Source organism: Mustela nivalis, assembly GCF_964662115.1.
Source record: "Mustela nivalis genome assembly, chromosome: 6".
In the NCBI taxonomy this organism is placed as follows: domain Eukaryota; kingdom Metazoa; phylum Chordata; class Mammalia; order Carnivora; family Mustelidae; genus Mustela; species Mustela nivalis.
The window spans coordinates 133,719,632-133,746,296 of NC_139025.1; the positions used below are offsets into that span (position 1 = coordinate 133,719,632).

Here is a 26,665-nt window from a genome sequence, read left to right on the forward strand (position 1 = left end):
CCCACTGGGCGGCAGAGGGAATAAGTCTAACTAATGATGCCTTCTTGTTGGACAAATTATTTCATTTTGAAATTGTATAGCAAAAGAACAACAATGAAGTATCGGTTCCACTTTTAAATAAATAAGGGGTTATTTTGTTGCTGAAAGTTTTCATTCAAATGACTGATCAGATCTCACATGTCTGTTTAAAAATGTCTGACTTAGGTCGTTACAAAATGACAGACTGTGATAAACTACATGATAGTTGGGAGTGAGACAATGAGGCATTGTTTACACAGAAGATTGAGTAACTGGTTGAACAAAAGAGGTTCTTGGCTATCTATTGTATGTACAACGAAGAGATTTACTGGAGCTTTTATAATTTCTGCAAGTCCTTTTCCAGCCAGCTTCATTAACTTGAAGCAAATCAAATCATGCAGAAATCTGGCTCAGCCAGAAAGAAACCCAGGAAGATATAATATGAAGAAAAACAGACACGGGATGATAAGGTTTAGAATCTTGCACATTTTTCATAAACATTTTGTTTGAAGATTATTAAATTACAACCCAGAGAGAGAGAAAAAAATAGTAAACCTCACTATTAAATCAGTTTTTACCTCAACTTTTCTTTACAATATACACACACACACACATATAATATATATATATATATATAAAACACAAAGTATGTGTCAACAAAATACAGTCTTTACAACTTAAATATCATTTGAACCAAAGGATATTTGTGTTCATTTTATGTATGCATAAAATTGGGGTTTTTCCTTGGGGGTACTATGAGTGGTGGGGTCTGCAGGAATCAGCTATTCTTCAAGAGGATCTTGGGGTGGTGTTTTTCTAGGAATGGGGTTCTGAGATATAGATGCATTATGTATAGCCTATCTTGTTCAGGAACAAAAGATCGATTTGGATGGCTGAGTTAGTTTTACTTTCTGCTCAAAAATTCGGGCAAATATAGTGATTATGACAATCAGGTGAAGAAGCCATAGTCATTAGTTAGTCCCTTGCTCCTCCGCCTTTATCCGTTTTCCTAAATACTCTCAGAATCCATTCATTCATCCTCTCTCTCAAGCGCTAATGTCGACATTTTATTTTGGAAATAAGCAAAGTCAAGTCGGAAGACATGGTGTTGGTAAGGCAACCAAATACTCTCACGAAAGCTTCACTTTTTGGATGAGTGGTCCCTTCCAACCTTCCCTGGGGCTTCCACTGCCCGCAAAGGACCACAGCACAGGCTGGTGTCCAGCACCGGGGAGCTGACCGCCATTGTACACACGTCTTCAGTAATCATGGCGGAAGGACGCCCAAAGGCTTGGGCTATGCCTGGTAATTATGAACAAATCTACTTCTAAGAGACATTAGTTGGGGAGATGATGGTTACTATTGGACTTGTGGACTCAGAGAAGGAAACTGACTCACATGCACAATAATCAGGAGTGTGCGAAACAGGAGTGAAAAATAACTGAATCTTAAGGAGCATCTGTTGGAGGTAGGAAAACAAGTTCAGGGTCACTCTTGCATCCAGGTGGTCTCCCAGCCCTTCTCAAAGAGGCCATTCAGACCCCTGGCCACCTTGCTTTACCTCCTATCTGAGAAGGGACCTCAGTCTTTCACGGTCCCTAGATTGTTTCCTTTGGATGGGCCAAGCTGCTAAGCAACTAGCACACCCATGCGTGTGGGCGTGAGCACATGTGTGTGCATCGGCACACGTGGAGAAGCAGGGAGGGCGCAGGGTGGGCTCCACGCAGCACACATTCCAGAATGACACCATGGGTACCACCTCGGAAACAGAGATAGTGTTGGTCTAATCAACCCAGCAGGGAATCGGGCGCTGGTGTCCAAGGTTGGCGTGAGTCCTAGAGAGCACTGCGCTTCTTCCGAAGGGGGCTCTGGCTGCTGCAGGGTTTCAATTCTGCGTACTGCACCTGTGAAAACAAACAGACGGGCCCGGCGGTTAGGTAACCCTAGCTCACCACAGTGTGTGTTAATGGCTCCCCAAGGACAGACTGAGGCAAAGGAAGGAAGGTTCAAAGGTAATGAATCATTTTCTAAACACAGGAACACGGAGGGATTAATTGCAGGAAGGATTTGAGAAGTCATGCATCATTTCTTGAGACCAAGAATATTAAAAGCAGATTTTTCTAATGAGATGCATGGCTTTCTACCTGCTCTCAGCGCTGCCAGATAATTTTAGTTTCTCGTGTGCCCATTTTCAACCACAAGGACGCTTAATAACTGCCTCTTGGGAAATGTTTCTCTTAGTATATGATACAGCAAAACTTACTAAGAAATATTCATTTAAAATTATCTCAAGTCTTGGGGAAAAAATTGTCTGCAAATTATGTACATTTATGTTGCCAGGGAGAGGGGGAAAAATGTTGAAATTGATACTGCCCACAGAGTTAAATAGATTTCTCTTAAAAAATGAATTGCATTTACAATGTAATGGCTAAAACATCTGTGATATATCTGAGCACTTGGGGAGTCCCCAGGGGCAAGCTGTCTATTGTGTTATTTGGAAGTGTTCTTAGTGATACACGGAGGATCTTACTAGCATACTGTCTGTCTCCCTCGAATGTTCTTTTGTAGCGTCCCTCTGTTATGCATGTCAGCTCCAGCCGGATGGCCACTCTGAGGGCTCATGCCTGGACTATGTAGACATAGTCCTCATGGTGGGCTGTGCTGGATGGTGATTTCCTTTCTTTGAGGACATGGGGACAACCTCACATTGCAACTCAAGGGTTGCAACTCAATCTCACTGCCTTGCTGTGCGGGTTCTGATTGGCTGACGGCAGAATGGCTTCATTTAAAGTATAGTATTACAGAGCACATGTGCTCACTGGCTTTTAGCATTTGTGCCGAACTCCCCAAGGACACCATGCCCCATCACATATGTTGAGCTACACTTCGTCAAAAGCAGATACATGCTAAAAAAGCACCCTTTCCTTTGAGTGTTTGGTGAAGGTCCCCTTGGGGAGCAGGGGAGGACATACCTGTCAATTTTCAACGCAAAACAAACAGGGGCCAGGTTACTATTTTATAATCATGGAATGCAAATGTTAAGGAGGAACCTCATAGTCATAGAATGCATGTAATAGCTAATTAGATCATAAAATGGAGGTTAAAGAAAAACGGCGTCATGGAATCGATTTTCATCTCTAGAACTCAGAGGGAAAGGGAAGGAAACGGGAGGTCTTTCCAGCCCCGAATCCCTGCCGTCTGCAGAGAAGTGCTGGGAACCACTTCCGTGACAGCGGCCCACGGCTGAAAATCGATACTTGATTTGGATTCTCTGAGATAATAAAGGGCTGTGTCTTTGATCACCGTGCTGCTATTTCACACCACGGTCTCCCCATCTACTCCTTCCATGATCTCTGTTCTCCTTTAGAGAATCATTGCCTGTCCTCCTTCCCCTGGGATTTATAGCTGCCTGATCCGCAGGGGCCTGGCTCGGGCTACTCTACAGGACTTTCTGGCATTGTTGCCTGGTTTAATCTCGGTGCATCCACAGAGACCAGATGTGGCTGGACTCAGTGACCATTACCTATGAATAATACTTCTGATCGATCTCCAATTATTTCAGGCCTCTATGTGTATGAGAGGGGGTGGGAGCTTTGCCCTCGGCATCCCTAAGTCTTCACGGGGGAAGGGATAGAAGGGAAGCCTAGGACGTAATTGGGGCAAACAAGAATAAAAAAGAATAATCCTCTTGTCCCCTACTTCCCCTATAATGCCTGCCATCTGGAAGAGGAGGAAAATAGGCAATCCTCCCCTAGCTCGAGAGCTCCCACTCTCCCACTCACTGAGCCCATCTTATCCTCTTCAGGGAGGCAAGTGATCAAAAAACGGACAAACACTATCGCACTATCCCCACGCAGTAGGAGTTCCAGATCATTCTTAAGTAGCCCTTTTTTTCGGGGTAATTTTCCATAATCATCTCATGCTCTGGACAAAGGTTTTCTGCCACCTCCCTGCAAGCCAGGCCACTTTAAGGATTTTCTGATTCGTTATCTCAATTACACAAGCCCTGCTCTGTGCACCTCTGGCACTGGGGCTGGCCAGACTTCAGTGCTGGGGTCCCCGTTGGTGGTGACCGTTCATTACGTACCTTTTGAACATCAGACGGTACCCTGGAGAGGAAGTCTAGCAGCTCATTATTGTCGATGGCATAGGGATTTCGAAGCTTCTTGGTGAATTTATTTATGCCTGGAAAATAGAAACGCAGGGAGATCTCTTTGTTTGTCTTTCTATCTACCTATCTATCTATCTTTAAAAACTCTCCTGACTGGGGGAGGGGGAGATTCACAAGTAAAAATTAGTGTAAAACAATTACTAGACCTCAAGTCACACACACACACACATGTCGCTGTCATGTGGAATCATTCACAAATGGCTTTTTTGGAAGGAAGGAGGGGTGGGGGATGGTTTGTGGGACAGAAGCTCTGCCTTCTTCAGCTGTGAAAATCCCATTACAATCCCAGCAGCAAGGTGGCAGAAACACACACTAAAACTGTGGAGCTCATTGGCTTTTTTGGACTACACTGATTAACAGCCTTCTCTGCTAGGAAAACAAACGTCCCAGATGGGAAAGGCCTTCATTAGCCCCAACAAGTCCCTGCTTGGGGGCTCTGGACCAAATGCAGCAGTGGGAGGTGGAGGACAGGAGTTGCTTTTTTGTTGTTAAAAAGAAATGGCAGAAATTTCTCTCCCCCACTCCAGCTCATTTTCACAGGTTTATCTTTTCTCCCTGCAGAACAGAACTTGACATGTTGATTGTACTTTGATGTGGCAGGAAACTGTGAAAAGTTATTATTGGAAATTATCTTACTATGGCTGCTAACTTAATTTATGGACCGCGACACTGGTGCTTGGGTTTGTCTAGTCAATGGAGTCCCTGCTAATTTAGGATGCGGACAGTGGTAATTAGAGGAGGTTCAACCCTTCAGGTGTCTTTGATGGCTGCACCTTGCGTTTGCAGGCACACCCCGGGAAAGCTCTACCTATGGTTTCCTTTCCAGAGGGATGTACCTCTGAGCCACCCTTATGTCTCCTCTTCTGTTCCCCTGAGCTGCTGGTAAGAGCTCAGGAGCCATTGTCTTTCCACCAAAGGCCAACTCTTTCTCATGCTGAGTTTTTAAGGTGATGGGCTTCTGAAGTTTGCCACGGAGTGCTGGTTTAGCGAGGATCATATCTGAAGTCTGAGTCGATCCCAGTAATGCTGAATGACTTCTCACCTTAGATAACCCTGCTGGACTTCTCCCTCAGAGTCAAGGTAACAGTTAACTGTTTGACCGTCCCTAGCCCATAAAAGCTTGGATATTTTTCTCCATGAAATATTAATTTGCTTTCATCTATAGATAGAACTTCCTGAGTGCCATTCTACCTGATACATGCCAACCTCAGTCATTTCCTTAGATGGTCACATTCACATCTGCTTTCCAAATGGGAGCCGGCCATTGTCCATGAGTAAAATGGTGGCCTGGTGGTTGAGCTGGGGAAGTCTCCTTGCAAACGATCCTTTTTCTCTCAAATCAGAGCTGCACTCTGCTTTTCTTCCCTCTACCCCCCACAACAAACCTCCTATTTCTAGCTAAAATCTCCCCCAGCATTCCTTTAAACTAAAATACTCTCACTGTGTTATTCTAAAGACACTTAATTGTAGCATGGGCTTTTTGGCAAAAGAAAACAGACAAGGCAAAATGATGAAGGGAGACAAAGACTTATTGAGAAAAGATATATCTTCTATTGTTAATTATATATAGTGTACGCATCTGGAGTCTTTACAATGAACAGCAAGGCAGGGATAATCTCACAGCCGATCAAAACACTGCATTCTTAGTCACTGAGAAGATTATAAACCTGCACAGTAGCTCAAATACACCAATAAGGGCAGAAGTTGCCCACAATGCATTGAGATTGTCTGTTTGAAAAACTTCATGAGAATCAAAATTACAAGGCGCTCTGACTGCATGCTTCAAAAGCACACCTTATTTTTTTTTTTTAATGTTGTCAAATGTCCGTAATTCTACAATATTATCTGTTGTGTGAAACCAAGTGTACACAGGGGCTCATGTATTCTTGGGTCCACAGTAAGGAGTAATGGGGCCAGGAGCAAGGGCTATGGAACGGGAGTAGCTGAGCCCCAGCTCTGGCGTCACCAAGCATCCGCTGTGTGGTTTCGAGAAAACCACTTGACCTTCCTGTGCCTCAGATTTCTTACATTAAAATATGAAAAATAAAGACCTGCCCTATATAGTTTCTTAGGTTGTTGGGAGAATCACATTGGACAATATAAGTGCAAGGACTCTCTAATCTGGAGTTCCAGAACAAAGAGGGGGCTACCATCATGGCTCGAGATGTCAACAAGCCAAAAAAAAAAAAAAAAAAAAAAGGGATTATATTATTAGGCATGTGAGCACACACACCCAGATTTGGAAATTGTATCTTTATCAGCATGACAGACAGGTCTTTAGATGTGTTTCACCTTAATAGAGATAGACAGAGGGCCTATCTGCTGTGAATCTTAATGTTTTAGGACACCCAAAGGAGTAGGATCCAAATACCAAGGGATAATATGTGGCAAAGACACTGTCACTTAATGGTCCCAGATCACAGACTGAAGCGATCAGTGGAGTGGATTGAGAATATCCAGTTTAAAAAAAAAAAAATCTCTTGGAGAAAGTTGGAAAAATTGCCTGACTGCTTGGCAGCACATATGGTCACAGGTGAATAAAACCACTTGAAACAGAATTATAACACAATTTTTCAAATACTTGTAGGAGTGCCCAGCATGCAGCCCTGACTCAGTGCATTGGCGGGAGTGTTGAGACAGGGTGGAGGGTCCTGGCTTGCTCATGTATCAAACAGTAAGTGCCTGCCACATAAAAGACACTGTGTTGTCAAATGGAGATGCAAAGTTTAATAAGTCATGGGTCTTTCTTTTCAAGAGGTTCAAAATCTAGCTTTGGGAGTTCTTATCTACTTTGGAAGAACAGAAGTACCCCAGATTAGAAGCATCTATGGTGAGAACAGAATGAAAATATGGGAAACCTCTCACAAGGGGCAGAAAACCCACAAGGGATCTAATCCTAAGAAGTGCCTTGCCTTCTAGAAATACACCAAATAGGTGATCGGAATTCAGTAGATACTCTTTCCTTCAGAAAATGTCAAATATCCCTCTTAAGCCACTTCTCATGCCATTTTCGAAATCTACACTCCCACACAAGAGAGGTGGGTGGTGGGCTCAAAAGAAATGCCATCCCTGTAAATCACAGGTATAAAATATGCAGGCACATGAAATATTTGTCAGGTACTTGTTAAAGATCTACTACCTATATGTAACTTCCCTGGGAATTATAAGTTAAAGAGGAAAGAAAAATGCCTTACCCTTCAAAACCTTACAACGAAGTTAATGAGTCAAGGAATATTTCTTATGGCCACTACAAAATCAGGCTGCTTTTCAGGGGCTTATGTTAAATAACCCTGGTACTTAGTATTTCTACAAAAATATTATTTGGGGGAATAGAATCTGGAAATATAGAACATATGGTTAAGTAATTTTGTTTCAAAGGGTTAAAAGAGGTGGACAAAAGAGGAAAATTTTTTTAGGATCTTAACTCACCACTTTAAGGACTCAAAGTAACTCAGAATAGAAATGATTTTCTGATCCTGGTAAAAGGAACCATAGAAATGGGAGACATACGAAGTCATCTTCTACAGGAGAGACTCTCTACCAAGAACTCAGTCATATAGGAGACATGCAAAGGAATGTCCTGGGTCCATGTAGCTAATAGCAAATTCGTCTTGGAAATGAAGTCCTAATAGAATTGCTGAGTACATTCCAGGATGGCATGGCAGGTTTTACTCAATGAGGCAACAGAGCATATTCTGACTGTCAAGGCTTTTGACTACAATATATACAGTGAGCTCATCAATAATCTATAAGCCCCTGTCCAGAACATACAACTAAAGAACCAGACACAGAAGACAAACCTCAAAGGGTTACTGTCAGCTCAGGAGAATATAATAAACTCCATGCTATTTAATAATTTCATTCATAAGTAGAACGATAAATAGAGCAATATCTCATTAATGAGATGCAAAAAGTTGTTTTTGGAAAGCTGCCAAGATCTTGGAGGATAAGATCAAAAGTCAAAGCAATTTGGGATAAACAGAAAGAGGGACTGGAATTCCAACACTGATGATCAAAGGAGGAAATAGAGTATAGACCCCTCTGTCAAGGGAAAGAGGCAGAAAAGCAAGTCAAGTATGTACCAGAATGATAAGATCCTGAGAATGTGTTTGACAAGCTGACCATGCAAACAACTTAAAAATGAACAAAATATTGGCCAAATGATTATAGTAATTTTGAATCATTTTCTGGTTAGGGTCAGACAACAGCTTTAAGAGCTGTTTCTAAATGTGATCAGTAAACAGATTTGCAAACTAATTCTTTTTTTTTTTTTTTTAAAGATTTTATCTATTTACTTGAGAGAGAGACAGTGAGAGAGAGCATGAATGAGGAGAAGGTCAGAGAGAGAAGCAGACTCCCCATGGAGCTGGGAGCCCGATGCGGGACTCGATCCCGGGACTCCAGGATCATGACCTGAGCCGAAGGCAGTCGTCCAACCAACTGAGCCACCCAGGCGTCCCTGCAAACTAATTCTTAATGAAAAACAATTAAGAAAGACTGAGGTTATTCAGTCCATATAGATAACATTTAGTACATATAAGGCATTCAAGGGAATACTTTATGTTTCTTCTTTTTTTAAACATTTGTGTTTTTAAAAAAGATTTTATTTATTTATTTGACAGAGAGAGAGTGCACAAGCAGGCAGAGAGGCAGGCAGAGGGAGAGGGGGAAGCAGGCTCCCCGCTGAGCAGAGAGCCCAATGCGGGGCTCGATCCAGGACCCTGAGATCATAACCTGAGCTGAAGGCAGAGGCTTAACCTACTAAGCCACCCAGGCACCCCATAAAATGTTTCTTCTTGATCAATGGACCCTGAAGAGCTTCAAGTTCTCTTACAGAGTCTTCAGATCAAGGCTAGCATTGTTGCAAAACAGAGAAACTAACTATGGATAGAAGTAAGTATGCAAGTAAGAAACTAAGTATGGATAGAAGACTTTTGCCAAGAGTGAGGGTAATCAAGAGTATCTTTTTCTTTCATTCTTTCAAATTAGAATATCTTTTTCTTTTCTCAGGCTCTCTCTCTTGCTATAAAAGAGAGATACTTATTTATATGGGATTTTCACTTCCTGGATGAAACAAAGAACCAGTGCCTTATGCTCTTTCAAAATCATTCTACTTCTTAAGTTTTACAAATTACTCAATTTTTTTTTTTTTGATGACTTTCCCCAATTCACAATGTCTACACTTGGCTTTTCTCATCAGCAGGATTTTACTCCTGTGGGTTCTCTCTGAAAAGGTCTACATTTAATGGTTTTAGAAAGGTTGTAGCTTATTTCTCACATTTGCAAGCTCTCAGCTTTTACTTAAAGATGAATGTATCTTAATGCAATCACTTGTACCTGGTAACTTCTCTGAACCCCTTACCATCTGAGGGTCCCTAGAAGTATGGCTACAATTGAGAATTCAGCAGTAGTCACAGGAGCCAAGGAATGGAAAACTATGACTGGCAGACTCTTAGGGAAAAGAGTTGACTGCTTCTCCAGCAATTGATTCACTGCAATGCACGCTACTTCTATCAACCCAGAAGCCCACCCAACAGCAAACACAAATATTCACAAAGCTGCTTGTCTTTCATCCAATGCTAACTTGAGTAGTAAATCAAGTCATGCCGTTTATTTCGAGTTTGTGATTTTTGTTACTACTTTTTTTTTTTTAAACAGCTAAACTTTATATAGGCACATCATTTACCCTGCTAAATTATAGCTTCCTCTTCTTTCAGGCACTGGGTAAGGAATAACCACCTCCCTTCCTCTCTACTGCTTCTGGATTGAAGTATGGGGTTAGATTATTTTCCCTCCAGGAGAGATGGAGTGTCAGAAGCACCCTGGCAGGGGCCAGATCCACTTTTACATAATATAAAGGGCGAGATGCAGGTGTTTGCTCACTGTTTGAATAACAGTGTTGCCTGAAAGTTACCGGGCCACCGCAATATATTATTCTAAACTATTTATGACTATGAAAGCCCAAAGGGAAATCTCATGTACAATCACATTTTTATTTGATTGCAATTATACAAGAGGCCCATAAATATCTCTGCTGATCATTTGGGCAACTGGCCTTTTCAGGGAGGTCCTGGAAGTTTTTGTTCCCAAAATTCCTCCCTTAATCTCATGTTTAATTGCCAACAAGAGCACATTTAAAGTTTATGGTCCCACTTGACAAATGAGTCATGGGTTCTTACCTGAAATTGACTGCTAGTGAAAGGACCATGCCAGACTTACCCCAGATTAAAACGATGTAGCGGAGTGGAATAAAATACAAAATGATGGTGGCCACCACCAGGATCAGACAGGCCAGGAACGAGAGGAACGGGACTGTCCAGTTAAACGTGCTGCAGACAAAGCACATCAATGTCATTTTCTCTCATGCTCTAAAGCGGCTACATAGTCATCTTGCCATGTTTATTTCTTAGTTACACCAATGAGAAAGGTCTACTGGAGAAATCTCTCTAAAACCTGGAGAGGAAGGTCTGCCAAGCTGGGGATGGCAAAAACATCGCTGAGGTCCTGAGGGGAAACCAACCAAGACCAACCTCCAGCCAACATGTCAGAGTCCTGGTAACTTTGCCCTCCTGGAGCAGACAGTCTTTAAGGGAAGACTCGGCTCCCGCCAGCAATGAAGGTCATGATGGCTCCGTGCATGGAGATCGTCAAAATGAAAGGTCAGTGAGGTCACATCAAAGTTAACAATTCTCTCGGTGAAGACACGGTTGCCAGTAAATATTTAGAAAAGGCAGGATATTATTAAGGTGTCCTGGTGCTTTTGGTTTGCTTTGTTTTCTTTTTGTTTTCTTTTTGAGAGAGAGAAAGCATCTCAAGCAAGCTCCACGCTCAGCACAGAGCCCCACGCAGGACTTGATCTCATGACCCTGAGATCATGACCTGAGCCAAAATCAAGAGTCTGACACTAAACTGACTGAGCCACCCAGGCACCCACCCCAACTTTGTGTTTTCTAATTACTTATTTTTAGAATTTTTAGATTCATTGGCTCTAGAAGGTTACCAGGGAAACAGGCTCGAGGCATGTGACTATAAACCCTTATGCCCCCAATCCAGAAAGAACACAGGTTATGTGACCACACATTATTTTCAAGGGCCCCTGGCTCCTTCAGCATATCCACTGCCTCCTTTGACTTGTGTGCAAATGGAGATCTAGAACACAGGATGCAGAACTGAACAAACAGTGGAAATCCTTGCACGGTCCTAGAAGATGATCTGGAAATCCCACGTCCTGCGGAGAGCCCGTGAGAGCCTAGGGTCCTTCTTTTTCCTGGTCTTTAGCTTCACTTACATGGTGCAACTTCGCTGACATTGACCCTTGGCCTTGTGCTAGAAATACAAAGAGATTTGTCTCTTTGTTTTTGTTTTCTAGTGGTGTGTGTGTGTGTGTGTGTGTGCATGCAGGAGGATAGTGGGGGACTAAACATATAAAAGCTGTTGGGCACTTAATATGTGCCATTGTGCTAATATTTTTCACATCATAATTGTGATGGTCATCATAATTCTTCCAAGTAAAGATTATCCCCATTTTACACATGAGCAAATTGAGGCTGAGAGAGATTTTTGTCTTGTTTTGTAAATAATCACAATTCCATGAAGAGTCTAAGAAAAAACCAGTCACCTCATCCTCTTGTAATAGACTGTTATCAGTGTTTGTAATCTTTACCCACAGAGAGGTATATGTGTTTTTAATTGCTCAGTTTTAAAAATTATAAGCAAATTTAAACACTTTTAATATGCATCTAATTTGTTTCTCAAGTGATTCCTAGTTTGTTTCTTTGTGAGGTGCCACTCTTTGGGAAAGTGCTTAAGAAAATGGAATTTTAAGCAAACTGACATTGGACTGAGTTCAGGCTCCATCTCTAATTAGTTGCAGGAAAGTGATTTAATCAATCTGCACCAACATTTCTGCTCTGCAAAATGTGTATAATAATAGTAATATCTCTATCATAGAGTTCTGCCAGAATTAAACAAGAACTTGCAAGTAAGGTAGCTAGCACATTCTGTTTTTAGCACATTGTAAAAACTCAGAAAATGGAAAGCAGTTACGATTTGCCTATTGTGCCTTGAGCTGTTTTTGCTTGACTTTTTCCTCAGTGATTTAAAATATCTCTTTGGATACTAAAGAAATCAATCCTTTGTCATATTTGTTACAGTGCTTTTCCCAATGTGTTACTTTCTTGTCTTTTTTGTGTGGTTTATATATTTTTAAATATAAAATTATGTATTTTACATGACCAAATTTATCAATGTTTTCCCTGGCTGATTTCTGGATGTGGTAGCACTTATGGAAGACTTCCCCAGTCCAGCACCTTGACGTCAACAAAACGAATAATTGATATTTTCCCCACTCCTTCCTCATGCCTTTTTCTATGCTATTCTAAATTTATACATAAACATTGGTCCATTTCTAACTCCTCGCTTCCACAGTGCAACTTCTAGCTGAACTTTTTGGAGGGCGATTTCACATTTGGAGACATGTTATATGGACTTCCTAATGATCCAAATCACGCCATGGCAGGAAGTTTAACCTACAGATCTCCTTGCACAAGGATGCTGGGGCAGTGCATGAACGGCACAGTAATGATTGCTAGTTGTTAAAAAAAGCTAATAGCTTCAGTATCATTAGTAGCACAAAATCTAAATAAAGGGAAAAATCTAAGTAGATTTTTACTCAGCAATATTTTACAGATTTTTTGTTTTGTTCAATTCAGCATTTATTGAGAATCTACTATATGCACACAGACTTAGATAACCTTTATTCTCTCTTTTTCTTAACATAAAGTTGCAGTTGCATCTCTCATTAAGAAACAGTGAGATCATAAAAAGGATACCCACACAAATAGCCCTTTCCCCCAACAGAGAGGCTCAAAGCTAGATACAGTGAAAAAATAAATTGCATAAAAAATGGGTATGTGTGTATATATATATACATATGCATATATCATTTATTAATAAATGTACAGATTCATAAATACCACATATATAGTTTTTATACTGAAAAGAAACCTCTGATGGATATACTCCAAGTTGTTAATGGTAGTTCAATATGACAAGAAGAAGGGGAAGAAAAGAAAGTTCAGAGAATAAAGGGGGCATGCTGGTTGATTACTTTGATAATGGATGTATACCATACTTATAATAAAAATAAAAACAAAATATGAAATCAATCAATTACAATTAAATAAGTAAAAACAAACATGAACCTTTATGACCTAATTTTTTTGTTTTGTTTTGTTTTTTGAAAGCAGAGCCATAGTAGTAGATCCTGGATACAAGTCAATGGATAGATACCATTGATTGAGAAGGTTCCTGAGTGGGAAGACAATAAACGTTAACAATTTATATTGGGCTGTGCTGAGTCATGGTGTAAACTCTAGGGCAACAACTAAAAGAAGAGCAATAGAATCCTTACATTCTGAGCAAATAGATAAAAAATAGATGAGAATAAAAAAACACTCATAACAAGGAAAAAAAAAACCCACAAATTTAAATCTAAATATATTAGTAACCACATTAAATTCGAATGGACTACATGGTACAACTAAAAGTGATTGTCTTTAGACAATCTTTTCTTTAGAAAGAGATATAAAACATAAACAGATAGGTTGAAAGTAAATAATAGGAAATTATATATTATGAGGAAACCAACAAGCAAGAGATGGTATAGCCATATTATTACTAGTTAAGATATTAAGGTAAAATTTCATTTATTGCTTAGATATAAATAGGTCACCTCCTAGTAATGATCCAATTCAGTAGGAAAGTATAGCAATTTTAATATGTATGACCCAGACGCACCTAGGTGACTCAGTCAGTTAAGAATTTAACTCTTAATTTTGGCTCAGGTCATGATATCAGGGTTGTAAGATTGAGCCCCATGTTGGGCTCTGCATTCAGCAAGGAGTCTGCTTGAGATTCTCTCTCTTCCTCCCCCTTGCTCACTCACTCTCCTTAAATAAATAAATAAAGTCTTTAAAATAAAATGTACAACCCAAGTAATACAGCTTTTGAATACAGAAGGCAAAAACTAGCCAAGCTATAAGGTGATACAGATAAATCCATGGTGGGAAGTTTTAAAACACATCTTGAACCAATTGATACAAGAAGTAAACAAAAAATAAAAATCAGTATAAATACAAAAGACTGAACACAATCAACAAAATTAATCAATGCATATATATATATATACACACACACACAAACACACACACACACACACACACACATACACTCAATAACTTTTCCAAGCTCACATGAAGAGTTTACAGAAGTAGGCCATTTTCTTGATCAACATTTTCTGACCATAAAGCAATTAAATTAGAAATCAGAAACAAAAAGATAACCAGAAAATCTCCATATACTTGGAAATTAAGCAATATATTTCTTCACCATGGAAGGAATAAAGAGAGAAAACTGGAAAAAAAGTTTTTACTAAACTTGAATGATAATGAAAATATCAACACCAAAATGTCTGGCCTGGATCTAAAGTTATGCTTATAGGAAACTGTAGAGCTTTAAATGCTCTTAAACGTTTGGAAAATAGAATGATTGAAAGTAAGTAATCCAGTGATCTATCTTTAGTTAGGAAAAAAATGCTAAATTAATCCCAAGGGAAGTAAAAGGAAGAAAGTAATAAAAAAGAATATTAGTAATTAATGAAAAATAAAACAGGTAGCAGGAAGATTAACAAAGGTCAATGACAGTTCCTTCTAAAGACTATCATAATTCATAAATCCGACCAAGAAAGAAAGGAAAACACAATTAACATCAAGCGTAGAGTTGCCTGTAAGCTCAGTCCGTTAAGCAGTGACTCTTGATTTTGGCTTAGGTCGTGATTTCAGGGTTGTGAGATCAAGCCCCATGTTGGGTTCCATGTTAGGCATGGAGACTGTAAGAATTTTTCTCTCAATCTCCTGCTACCCACCTCCCCCTTTAAAAAAGTATCAAGCATAAAAAAGTGGACAATGCTACAGATCCTAGTGACATTAAAGGTAGGATTTTATTAAATAAAAGGGGATTTTATTAACAACTTTATATAAAAAAGTAGAGAATTTAAGTGAAATGGACGAACTCAAGAAAAGGACAGTTTACAGATGTGAGAAGAAACAGAATGGCTGAATACATCTATATAATTTACAAAAATGGAATATTCAACTAAAACCCTTCCTAAAAGAAAACTCTGGGCCCAGATGCTTCACCAGCAAATTCTATTGAATCTTAAAAGAAGTAATGACATCAGGTTTGGGTGCCTGGGTGGCTTAGTGGGTTAAAGCCTCTGCTTTGGCTCAGGTCATGATCCCAGGGTCCTGGGATCAAGCCCCACATGGGGCTTTCTGCTCAGCAGGGAGCCTGCTTCCATTCCTCCCTCCCTCTCCGCCTGTCTCTCTGCCTACTTGTGGTCTCTGTCTCTCTCTCTGTCAAATAAATAAGTAAAATCTTAAAAAAAAAAAAAAAAGACACCAGGCTTATGCAAACTCTTCCAAATAATGATAAAGAGAGAACACTGCCACATGTTGAGTGAGCCTAGAATAATCTCTCCATAAGGAATTTAAGAACAGAAAATTATAGCTCAAATCTCATTAATGATTATATCTGTAAAAATCCTAACAAAGTAATAGTAAATGAAACACAGCAATATATGAAGAGAGTGTATAACATGGTAAAGTTGGGTTTATTCCATAATTGGAAGACTGGCTTAACATTTAGAAACCAAAACAATAATAGACCACGTTAGCAAAAATAAAGGAAAAAAATTATCATACCAACGAATGTAGGAAAAAGTTTGACAAAACTCACATTCACAATAAAAACTCTTAGCAAATTAAAAATAAAAGGGAACTTATTTAATCTGATAAAGCATCTTTACAAATACCTAGAGCAAATATTCTTCTTAGAGTAAAATGTTGAAAGTTTTTTTCTCTAATATCATACAGGAGAAAAGAATGTTCACCAACACCGATTCTGTTCAACATGATACTAGAGCTAGTAGCTGGTACAATAAAGCAAGGAAACAGACAAATGTGTAAGGATTGGAAAGTAAAAAAGAAAAAAAATTCCAGATAACATGTCTATGCAATAGAAAATTCATAATAATAGTCTTCAGATAAAAACCAAGATAACTAAGTTTACCAAAGTTTATAGATACAAAGTCAATGTAGGAAAATTAATTTCACTTCTATATCCTAGTAATAAATAGAGAATGAAATCTGAAAAAAAATTATCATGAAATTAATCAAGTACTTGGGAATATATCTCACAAAAATGTGTGAAACTTCTATATATAAAACCCTAAAATAATATTGACATAAATTCAAAATGACCTAAATAGACATGACTTTATGAGAAGACTTAAAATTTTATCAAGATGTCAATTATTTTCCAATTAATGCAACCCTTATAAAGATCTCAGTGGTTGTTTGTGTGTGCAAGTGTGTGATGTGTCATGTGTATTAGTGTTGGGTGTTTCATTTCTAATGAAGATGTGTATCAGACACTCTCACAAACACCCTGTCAGATCGCTCTCCCAACAGCCAAATCAGTTAACTCCTGCATTTTCCCTTCAACAAACCACAATTCTAGCAGAAAAAGTTTAAAAGATTTTTTAGGGGCGCTTGGGTGGCTCAGTCATTAAGCATCTATCTGCCTTTGGCTCTGGTCATGATCCCAGGGTCCTGGGATTGAGCCCTGCCCGCATCAGGCTCCCTGCTCAGGGGGAAGCCTACTTCTCCCTCTCCCACTGCCTCTGCTTGTGTTCCTGCTCTGTCTTTTGTCAAATAAATAAATAAAATCTTTAAAAAATAAAAAATAAAACTTTTTTTTTTTTAAAAGGGAGACGTTTACTTTTTAATTTTGTTTTTTTAATTTAAGACATGGAAAAAGAAAGTCAAGGCAGTTTGCCAAAAATAATATTCATAATAGTCAATATTCTTAAGTGAATAATACATGCCATCCACTAGTCTGAGCTCTTTATAGGCACTAATTCATCTAATTCTTCCAAAAATGTTATGAAGTAGGAATCATTATTACTACCTTTCTACAAATGAGGACTCTGACTCAAAAGTTAAGAACTGGCGTTAAATCACTTAGGCTCAGTACAAGTGACAGAATTGGGATCTGAATTCAGAAAGTCAGCTCCAGAGCCCACTCTCACTGCAATTCTATAGTAGGCACTTTTGAAACTGTAAAAGGGTACATTTTTCTCACTTAATTTAATGCTCCTGTTTATACTGAGTACTAAGTTCAAAGACATTTTGCTGTAGATCCTCTAACACTTAAGAACTTACTAGACCTTCTCTCCATTAACATAGAGTATCTTGTGCTGGTTTTCACAGAACACCCAAAGTTAAAAAAGCAAAACAAAACAAAAACCCTTTCCATCTGAAAATCAAATACTTCATTGAATAGTTCCACAACTTTCCTAATTTCCCTAACTTGAGAGCTCCCTAAATTCCTAAGAAAGGAATCCCTGACTTGGACAGTAAGGAGACAAATGAGCCAAACCTTTCAATTAGTGAAAAAAGAAAAATATTCAATGAATCCCCTTCCTTCCTTCAACCATCCAGGCTTAGCAACATGTCCTAAGAATATCATTTTCAAAGGTCCAAAGCCCTAAAGAAAAATGAGTGTGTCCACATCTGGTAAAGGGGGTAACAGCTCCATCCTGTAGTTCCTCCCCCAAATGAGTGTCCCACTAGTTGACCCTTATGTCCATGGAATCTTGACTCTTCTACCCATGGAGACAGAAATGACTGATCAGGGCTGCCTGAGTGGCTCAGTGGGTTAAGCCTCTGCCTTCAGTTCAGGTCATGATCTCAGGGTCCTGGGACTGAGTCCCTCATTGGGCTCTCTGCTATGCAGGGAGCCTGCTTCCTCCTCCCTCTCTCTCTCTCTCTCTCTCTCTGCTTGCCTCTCTGCCTACTTGTGATCTCTCTCTGTCAAATAAATAAAATCTTTAAAAATAAAAAAAAAAGAAATGGGGGCGCCTGGGTGGCTCAGTGGGTTAAGCCGCTGCCTTCGGCTCAGGTCATGATCTCAGGGTCCTGGGATTGAGTCCCGCATCGGGCTCTCTGCTCAGCAGGGAGCCTGCTTCCTTCTCTCTCTCTCTGCCTGCCTCTCAGTGTACTTGTAATATCTCTCTGTCAAATAAATAAATAAAATCTTAAAAAAAAAAAAAGAAATGACTGATCATATAATCTTACAGATTATTCTTTTGTTATGCATCCCACAAGATGCTTTCCTTCACGAGGTATGGTTTTTACTCTAGCTTGTGAACCTTCTCCTCTACCTCCTGTCTGGCCAACTCTTTGGTCTTTCTGCCTTCATTCTTCATTCTTTGTTCCTTTCGACAAACAGTAGGTCAATTGCTCTACCACTCCCCATGTCTTCACGGTCATCCAAGCTACGCTTAACCTCCTTCCTCCTTCCTCATCTTTAGTGCCTAGTCCTTCTCAGCATCACTTCCCATCTAGAGAAGTTCTCCTTCTGATGAATGTACCTTCCAAACCGGACTCTGGAATATCTACAGGATGACTTCCCTGTCCTAGGTTTCTCATTCTTCTGTGCAGAGATTTCCTTAACCACTCAAAGATACACATGTTGAAGGTAACACTCCATAATGAGAAGACATACAATATAGCCCCTGTCTGACCCATCTAGCCTGCTGTTTGAGATAATATAAGGTGAACCATGTTCAGTAAATATTTTAGCCTGTTATAGATATACATTTGAAATTTGTATAATATTAGAGAAGATCATTAGAGAAAGTAGAGAAGAGTAGAAAAAGAAAATATAGTTTGTGCCATGTAGATGCAATACGATTGGGGTCTTCCCGGTCAGTAACTGGAAAGCCCTGCTCTGAGTTTTATGCAAGCTTTACTTATTTACCAGTTGCCAGAAGTTGGGTAAAAGTTTTCCTGGTCCTTCGACACTGAATTACAATGGAATTCCAACAGAGTTACACATGCCATCCCACTTGAATGCCCAGAAGGAACTTTAAGGTCACTGTGGTAATGAATGGCCCAAGAATTAATAGGAGTGGAGACTTATGAGCCTTCCTTCCTGTGCTGCAGCTGGGCAGAACAGTACTCTGTTCATGGCTGAAAATACGTCTCAGACATGGCCACCACAGCTGTGCCGGGCACAGCTGCCCCTCAGACGCACTGCAGAGATGGGGGCCTGTTTAAATCACCCTGCCTTCTTCTCTCATCAGACACATTTCCTTGACCATTATCAATCGCACAACAGCCACATTTGTCTATTCGAGACCTTCAAGCGTGGAGAAGGTTTTACTAAACACCATGGCCTTCCTTCCTCCGTCTTAGCCCTGCTCCACATCCTTTTAGCCTTCTTGCTGCCACAATGTCCCTCATCCAGTTTTTTTCTTTGACTTTTTCCACCCACTCAGGATGCTGTATGAGCTTCAAGCATGAGCACTACCATCTGCTGTCACACAGACATATTAAACCCCATGCATCTCCCTGGATCTAGCACAGTCTTGGGCTTTGAACCTTTGGACAGTCTCCCACCAACTGAAATCTCCATTCATTAACTCTTTGCTCAGCTATCTTTCCCTGTGATCAGACTTACTGATAAGATGCCCCTTCTTCAGAAATGCCCCCTGTCTGTCTTTCTCTCTCCTACATCCCTTTCTGGGCTGGTCAGGCCTCCCCTACCACCGGTCTTATCCCTACCTCTCATCAATGCAATTGAATTCTAGTTATTACTGTTCTCCCTCACTACAAAATCGATCCCTGCAGGAAAATGGCATTGTAGTGCAATAGTGAGGGCAGGTTCAAATCTAAGCTTCTTTGCTTAGTAGTTCTGAGAGTTAATCACTCTGTGATTCCATTTTCTCATCTGTAAAATGGATATACTAAAAATCCTTAATCCAGAGGCTGGTTGGAATCTTTTCATCTGATTCCTGCCAGCAACTTCTTAAAGAAATTATTATGTGTTCAGGGTTTACAATAGCGTCTGGCTAGCACATGACATGAGCTGACGTAGCTATTATCATGGTTTTATGGAATATTTCTCATTCTTAGACCAAGTCAGTGCCTGACACTCAGGACTGAGAGTGAATGAGTGAATGAAGGGAGAAGTAAAATGCCCTCCTCATCATCTATTTCCTCTTGTCACTTATGTTTTTGTTAAACAATTTTGAGGGTAACTTCAAAAATCATTGGTCAATTTATATGACATCTAGATGGGCATCAATATATGTAAGCCAAAACTTATATAGAACTTATTATAGAGCAGGAGCTCTTTAATTTTTCTTCTAAGACATGGATAATGGGAACAGCAACATGTAAACTCAGTAAAGCCAAATTTAAGATGATTTATAACTTACTTTATAAACAAAACAAACATGTTTATCATGCCAACAAATGGCCACGCAAGAGAAACTGGATTTGATAAGGAACCAAGAAAGATCAGCGTCCACGCAAAGTTCCACATTAGCTATTTATATTTCCTGAAGTTTGTTATAACTTACCAATTTCCCTCCACCTTGATATATAAAACTTTCCCTTGGCCTTTAGCACTAACATTAATCTCTTCTTTATCCGTGCAATTTTTTTAATGATTTATTTATTTATTTTAGAGAGGGGGTAGAGGGAGAGCGAGAGGGAGAGAGAATCTCAAGCAGACTCTGCACTGACCGTGGAGCTCAACACGAGGCTCAATCTCATGACCCTGAGATCATGACTTGAGCTGAAACCAAGAGTCAGACACTTAACCAACTGCACCACTCGGGTATCCCGACCCATGCATATTATCTTCTCTTCTTAAAGAAACTATACTGGACAATAAAATAATAATAAAAAAAAAGTATCAGTGAATCTTCAGAAAGAAGATAGTTGATATAGTTCTGGATTTGAAGAAATAAGTTTAAAGTTAAAAGAAAAAAATGTTTCAATGGCTCTGTTCATTGGTACCAAATGAAGACTGAGTTAAACAGAGTTCATGATGTCTGAAACAAAATAAACATGAATCATAGAAATAGTCCTTTTCAACCAAGACTCCATTAGAGATTTAGTCCTTGTGACCTAAGGTAGGAAGTGGCAAGCCATGGGTTGGGTTTAAGTCAACTCTAGCCTGCCACCTGTTTTTGTAAATAAAGTTTTGTTAGAACACATATCACAGCCATTTGTTTAGGTATCAATGATGCCTGCTTTCATGCTTAACAGAGTGGACTAGTTATGGTCCACAAAGATGAAAATATTTACTCACTGCCTCTCATAAAGAAAGACAGTTGACCCCTGTCCTAAGTGATGAGTTAACTTCCCGTCTTTGTATCCATGATGCTCCTTGCTATGTATGGCTCTTTGGTAAGTTGAGAAAAAAAGCATTTATTGTGTTCCATGTTTCAGTTGAAAAAGGCAGTTTCAGAGCATATTTGCCTCCCTTTTTATTTTTGAATATGGTACTCTATTTTTTTTTTTTAATCTATAATTTATCACTCAACTGAGGATACTTCGGAGAGTGAAATAATTATGCTGGGGCAATTGGTGTGAATTTGCCATATGGTCAACCGGGTTCCAAGGCAACTGTGAAGCTGACAAGCCCAAAGAACAAACCAACACATATAAATACGGTTGCTCCAACACTGTAGCTTTTGTTTCCTTTGTTTTTGCATTTACTGATCCCTGCCCTCCCCTCCCTCTTACCCCCACTGTCCTAATACATGGCAGCTCTACTTCAAACACAACTCAAATGTAGAACTTACTTTTTAATTCTTTCTCCAAAGGAAGCTATTTCCTCCAAGATGTTTTGAACAGTTGAAACAATATCCTGTACCATATAGATTCTCTCAATTAAGCCCTTTTTCTCGGATTCCTAGGAAACATAAAAGCAAGATTTAGCTCGGTCACTTCATTTTTACTGTCCTGCTGTAGAAAATACGACACCACGTTAAAATAACATGGTTATGATGAACAGAGTGACTCCAAGAGATGAATCACATGTTTTACAACTTAAAATATTTATTTATTGACTCCAAAGAACCGTTACCCACTCATTCAGAGGCAACCATTCACATTATGTCTCAGTCACTACCTCAGTGTGAGGAAGTGATGTGTAGAAATTCCCACAGAACTAAGAGCTTCATTTCTCTGGGGAAGCTACTGCTTCTGTCAGAGGACTTGGCAACGTCCTCCACTTGGCTGACCCTGATTTCCGGTCTGGCTTCACAGGGTTATCTGCCGGCTCACCTTACCCTATTCCCTCACAGTCCTTCAGATATGTTTCCAGTATGTGACAACATGGTATGGTGCAAATCCAGGTGACAGGTCGCCTAGTACTGTGGCTTTTTTGTCAAACTCTGCTGCATTTTTAGTCATGTTTTGAACACACTGCAAGTCTGACAAACATTTCAGTCATCCTTTGGCAACCACCTCAGAAAAAGAGTTGGCACCTGGAGGCAGACTACAAAGTCACTGCTGGAGACTGCATCTTACACAGGTTACTCCCATGGAAGATGCCTAATGACTGACTGGCTTTTCCTTCACAGAAGTAGAAGCAAATACATGTTCATCTTCCTCAGTCTCCAGTTCTTCATGTGAACCAGAATTTAGCCTCCTAAGACCATTGTCCATATCTTGCTTATAGAAAACCTCAAGTGTGTTTTACCATGTTATGCAGCTAATGCTTACAAAAAGAATTCATAAATTACCCAAATGTTGGAGAAAAGATGATTCTCTAAACTGGTATTTTTATACAAATTCTTATATTCTGGTACCATAATCTAGGTCCCTGGGAACTCTACTGGAACTGGGATTTAGCTAGTATTCCTCTTAGTTCTTGTCTATCTGGGTCATTGTAGTCACTACATATAATATATAATATCCAAAACCTCAAATTTTTCTAATTTACTTGAATTAGAATTATAGTAAGTTACGGAGCAAAAACTTCTAACCTTCACTCTCCTTGTGCATTCCCTGTTCAATCAAAATGGACACAACTTGTGTGGGAAGGAGTATCCACCACCTGGTCAGTGATTATGGCTGAAGGCACCTATATGGCAGAAATTTCACAAAAGCACAAACTTCCTTTCTCCCACCTGTCCTTGTTTATGAAGCTACTTTGCAGAAATAGACCACAGGGAGGGTAGAGGTTAGAATGTACTACTGCCAGACCCCCTTTAGTAAAGAGTGCTGGGGTGATTTGAAGAACCTCTTACCATCTGGGCTGAACTACTTAATCCAAGCAATCTGTAGAGAAAAAAGCAGGTTCATTGTGCCCTCTTGTTAAATCAAACTAGCATGAGACTTGTGGTTTTTCACCCCAATTTAAAATTTCTTATTTCTTTTACTCTCTAATTCTTTAAGCAGCTTGCATTAAAAATTAGGTATGCCACCGAAGCAACCTAATTCATGCTCAGCCACATCTATTAATGGGCACAATAGTGAAAACCCATCTCTGTCTGCTACATAAGTATTCATGTTTATAAAGGAGGATTTGAAAGCACTAGGGAATTTGATCCAAAGGGCAAAAGTAGCTTCCTCTTTTCAGTAGCATAGACTTCAGGTCAAAACAATTTCTTGGAAAATGACTCAAATTTCCATGTGGCTCAAGTTCATAAAAACATCCTAGTTCCATTGACTGTGTGTGGGGGGGGGGGCGCGCATGCGCGCTCACACGTGTGTTCTCCGCCACCCCAAAGAAACACCCAAATGCCAAGGTTCTGGTTGTGAAGGAAGTATAAGTTAGTATACCAAAATAATAAATGATTGTCTCCATGTCCTTTTCCTTTTTAATGAATTTGATACCCAAAGACAAGGCTAAGAGTCTTACCATATCTAGGCTAACAGGATAAAAATTTATCAACCAAATCTCTACACTTTCAAGAGTAAAAGTAATCAGAATTATATAATTTTTGAAATACTTATCAACTATCAATTTTATTTTATATTTGGTGAATCCACATAATTACTTTATTTTTATAAACACATTACTTCAAATTTTGTAAAAGCATACTTTATGTATATTAAAATGAAAATTATTTATGTTATTTGGACATTTCTAAATGATACATAAAGAATGATTATTTGTGCTACAGATTCACATATTTAACTGGTTTCCTAGTTATATATGTTTATAATCCCAGGTCAGGGCACTTTTCAAAAGAATGTACTTTTTAATACATTCTTTTTATATATTTCAGAAAAATTGTTCTTAATCATCTTTAGAGTTGCACTTAATAGTCATTAAGTTGACACCTTTAATTGACTCTACAGTGGCTCATAATTTTAATTACGAAAATACTCTCTCTACAGGTGCTGAGATACCTTGAAATCTCACACCCTAAAAATGTGTTACATGGAGAAAATCGTTATCAATTTAATTTTTAAATTTTGAGATCCCTATATATTTTAGCTTAAATATTTTCAAAGGCACTGCCTTTTTGTATCCATTCATATGGATTTTCTCTGTCAAACATTCTTTAGAACAAAACTCTAAGTTGTATCCATAATTCCTTTGACTGCTTCATAAAATTTATGCTGATAAATAAATGGCTTCTCAATTTCCTTCCATTCTTGGGTCAAATAGATATTTAGTCTATTAAAAATAAAAAGATTTTCCACAAATTGAGATATCCCAAAGGGTGACTTCAGAATTAAATATTGAAATGTGCACATTTAACCTTGTTGTTTACTTTGTGTTAAATAATACTGGTTTTTGTGGGGAGAAAAAATGCAGTGTCTTTTTTGCCAGTTCTTTTAAAATTCACCTCCACTCACTAAAAGCTTTTAAAGATGAAATTACTTAGCATTTCAGTCATTAACGATTTTGATAAAAATTTCCAACTGTTTATGACCCAAATGCAACAAAAACTGTAGAGATCTTTTTTCACAAGAGTTCAATAGCTCTGGAAAATGTTTAAGTTGACTAAGAGCTCCTCAAAGGTTCAAACATTCTTAAAAGCAAATTGATGACCAGCAGCAAAGAACAGAGTACACATTGACACACTGAAGTGTATTTTTCATATCTGAAATATCTTTGTCACAAACAACTTTGTTGTTGCTACCTAACACTGTATATACACAATAATTATAAGTGTGGACAAGACAGCTTCTAATTCAATCAATGGAGCATTATCATTCTTCTGTACACAGTCATGGATAATCAGGGCACTGTGGCCAATCCCAAGTACACTTCTGCCTCATAAATGCCTTCATTTTGTAAAAACATCTTATAAGCCATGATGCTATCCTCCATCAAAGTTTGCATTTATACTATCCCTATAAGTTAAATAATCCCCAAATATAATTGTTTCAACTAAATTTACATCGGCATTCCTGATGTCAGAGATTTCATCATTTGTAAAACTAATTAGCAAAAGCTTTATTTTGGTTCCATTTATTGGTTGAAAAAAAAAATCAAAATAATTTTAGAATTAACTTATTTGACATTCTGTTTCAATCACTCGATGGCGTCCAGGCAAGACTGCCGCCATTTGACTCTGCCCAAGATTTTTCAGATATTGGTTCTATTAGAGTCAACAGCTACCTTGCATTTTCATACACGTACAATGAAACCTCGGAATGGAAAAATTGATAAATGTACAATAGCCATTTGTCTAAAAGAAAAGTCATAGTCCACAGAGAGATATGTAAGCACAACTTCTTGGCTACATAAATAAAAGCATGTTTCCAGAAATGGTCTTCTTGAAGTAACTACTAACTGTTGAAGATTCTTTGGAAGTTTTGTAACTTAAGTTTATATACACAGATGATAGGACAATGTCCCCAGGGGACAGACAAGAAATGTAAACACACATCTCTCAGCACATCGATAATTATCTTGATAAATAGAATATTATTCCTGGATTATTTCTTAAACAAGAATTCTGACTTTACTCATCGCAAAACTTTATCAGAGAGTTAAAAAAAAAAAAAGGTAAATGCAGATTTATTCTTTGGAATGAGTGAAACAAAATATGATAGCCAAAGTGTTCAGACTACTTTTTATTCTCTTATCCATAGGACTGTTCAAATCTGCCTGTATTTAACGTACCCTCACCCTATCATTTTTCATCTTTCCCACTAACCCTCCTGGAACAGGCAGTTTGGAGGCTGTATGCATCATACAGATCGGGCAATAGATGTGTGCCCACAGGCTTGTATACAACGTGACTGACTGCGAGAAATGGGGAGCAAGCATCAGAGGCTTCTCCGACATCGCTTGAGACAAGTAGTGGTGAACTCATCTGAGAGCACTTTGTTTTGTCAGGGACCATCCAAAAGCTCTCCCTGAAAGCTAGGTTTTAGTGGCTTAGCCCCCTGAAAAGGGGTCAGGAAAGCAAACGGGTTATCCCTGCTTGTTGGCTGGATTTAATTGGGTGTCATTAAGATCTCTGGTCACTGTTCATGCAACCCCGCGGCTACTAAGGAAAAACCATAGCAGAAGCAGAATGCACAAACAACAAGCCTAAGCAATTAATTGCAGTGTATTTGAGTGGAAGAATTAAATACAACACTT

General features: G+C 39.1%; 1 protein-coding gene across 1 annotated transcript in view; it reads right to left on the reverse strand.

The window, feature by feature from the left end:
• Positions 1 to 484: 484 nt before the first annotated feature.
• Positions 485 to 26,665, reverse strand: part of MCTP2 (multiple C2 and transmembrane domain containing 2) — a 646,489-nt gene continuing 620,308 nt past the window's right edge. The window contains 4 exon segments of the mRNA XM_082736421.1: positions 485 to 1,922; positions 4,106 to 4,203; positions 10,409 to 10,518; positions 21,912 to 22,021. Coding sequence (XP_082592547.1) covers positions 1,854 to 1,922; positions 4,106 to 4,203; positions 10,409 to 10,518; positions 21,912 to 22,021 — 387 coding nt within the window. The 3' untranslated portion in view covers positions 485 to 1,853.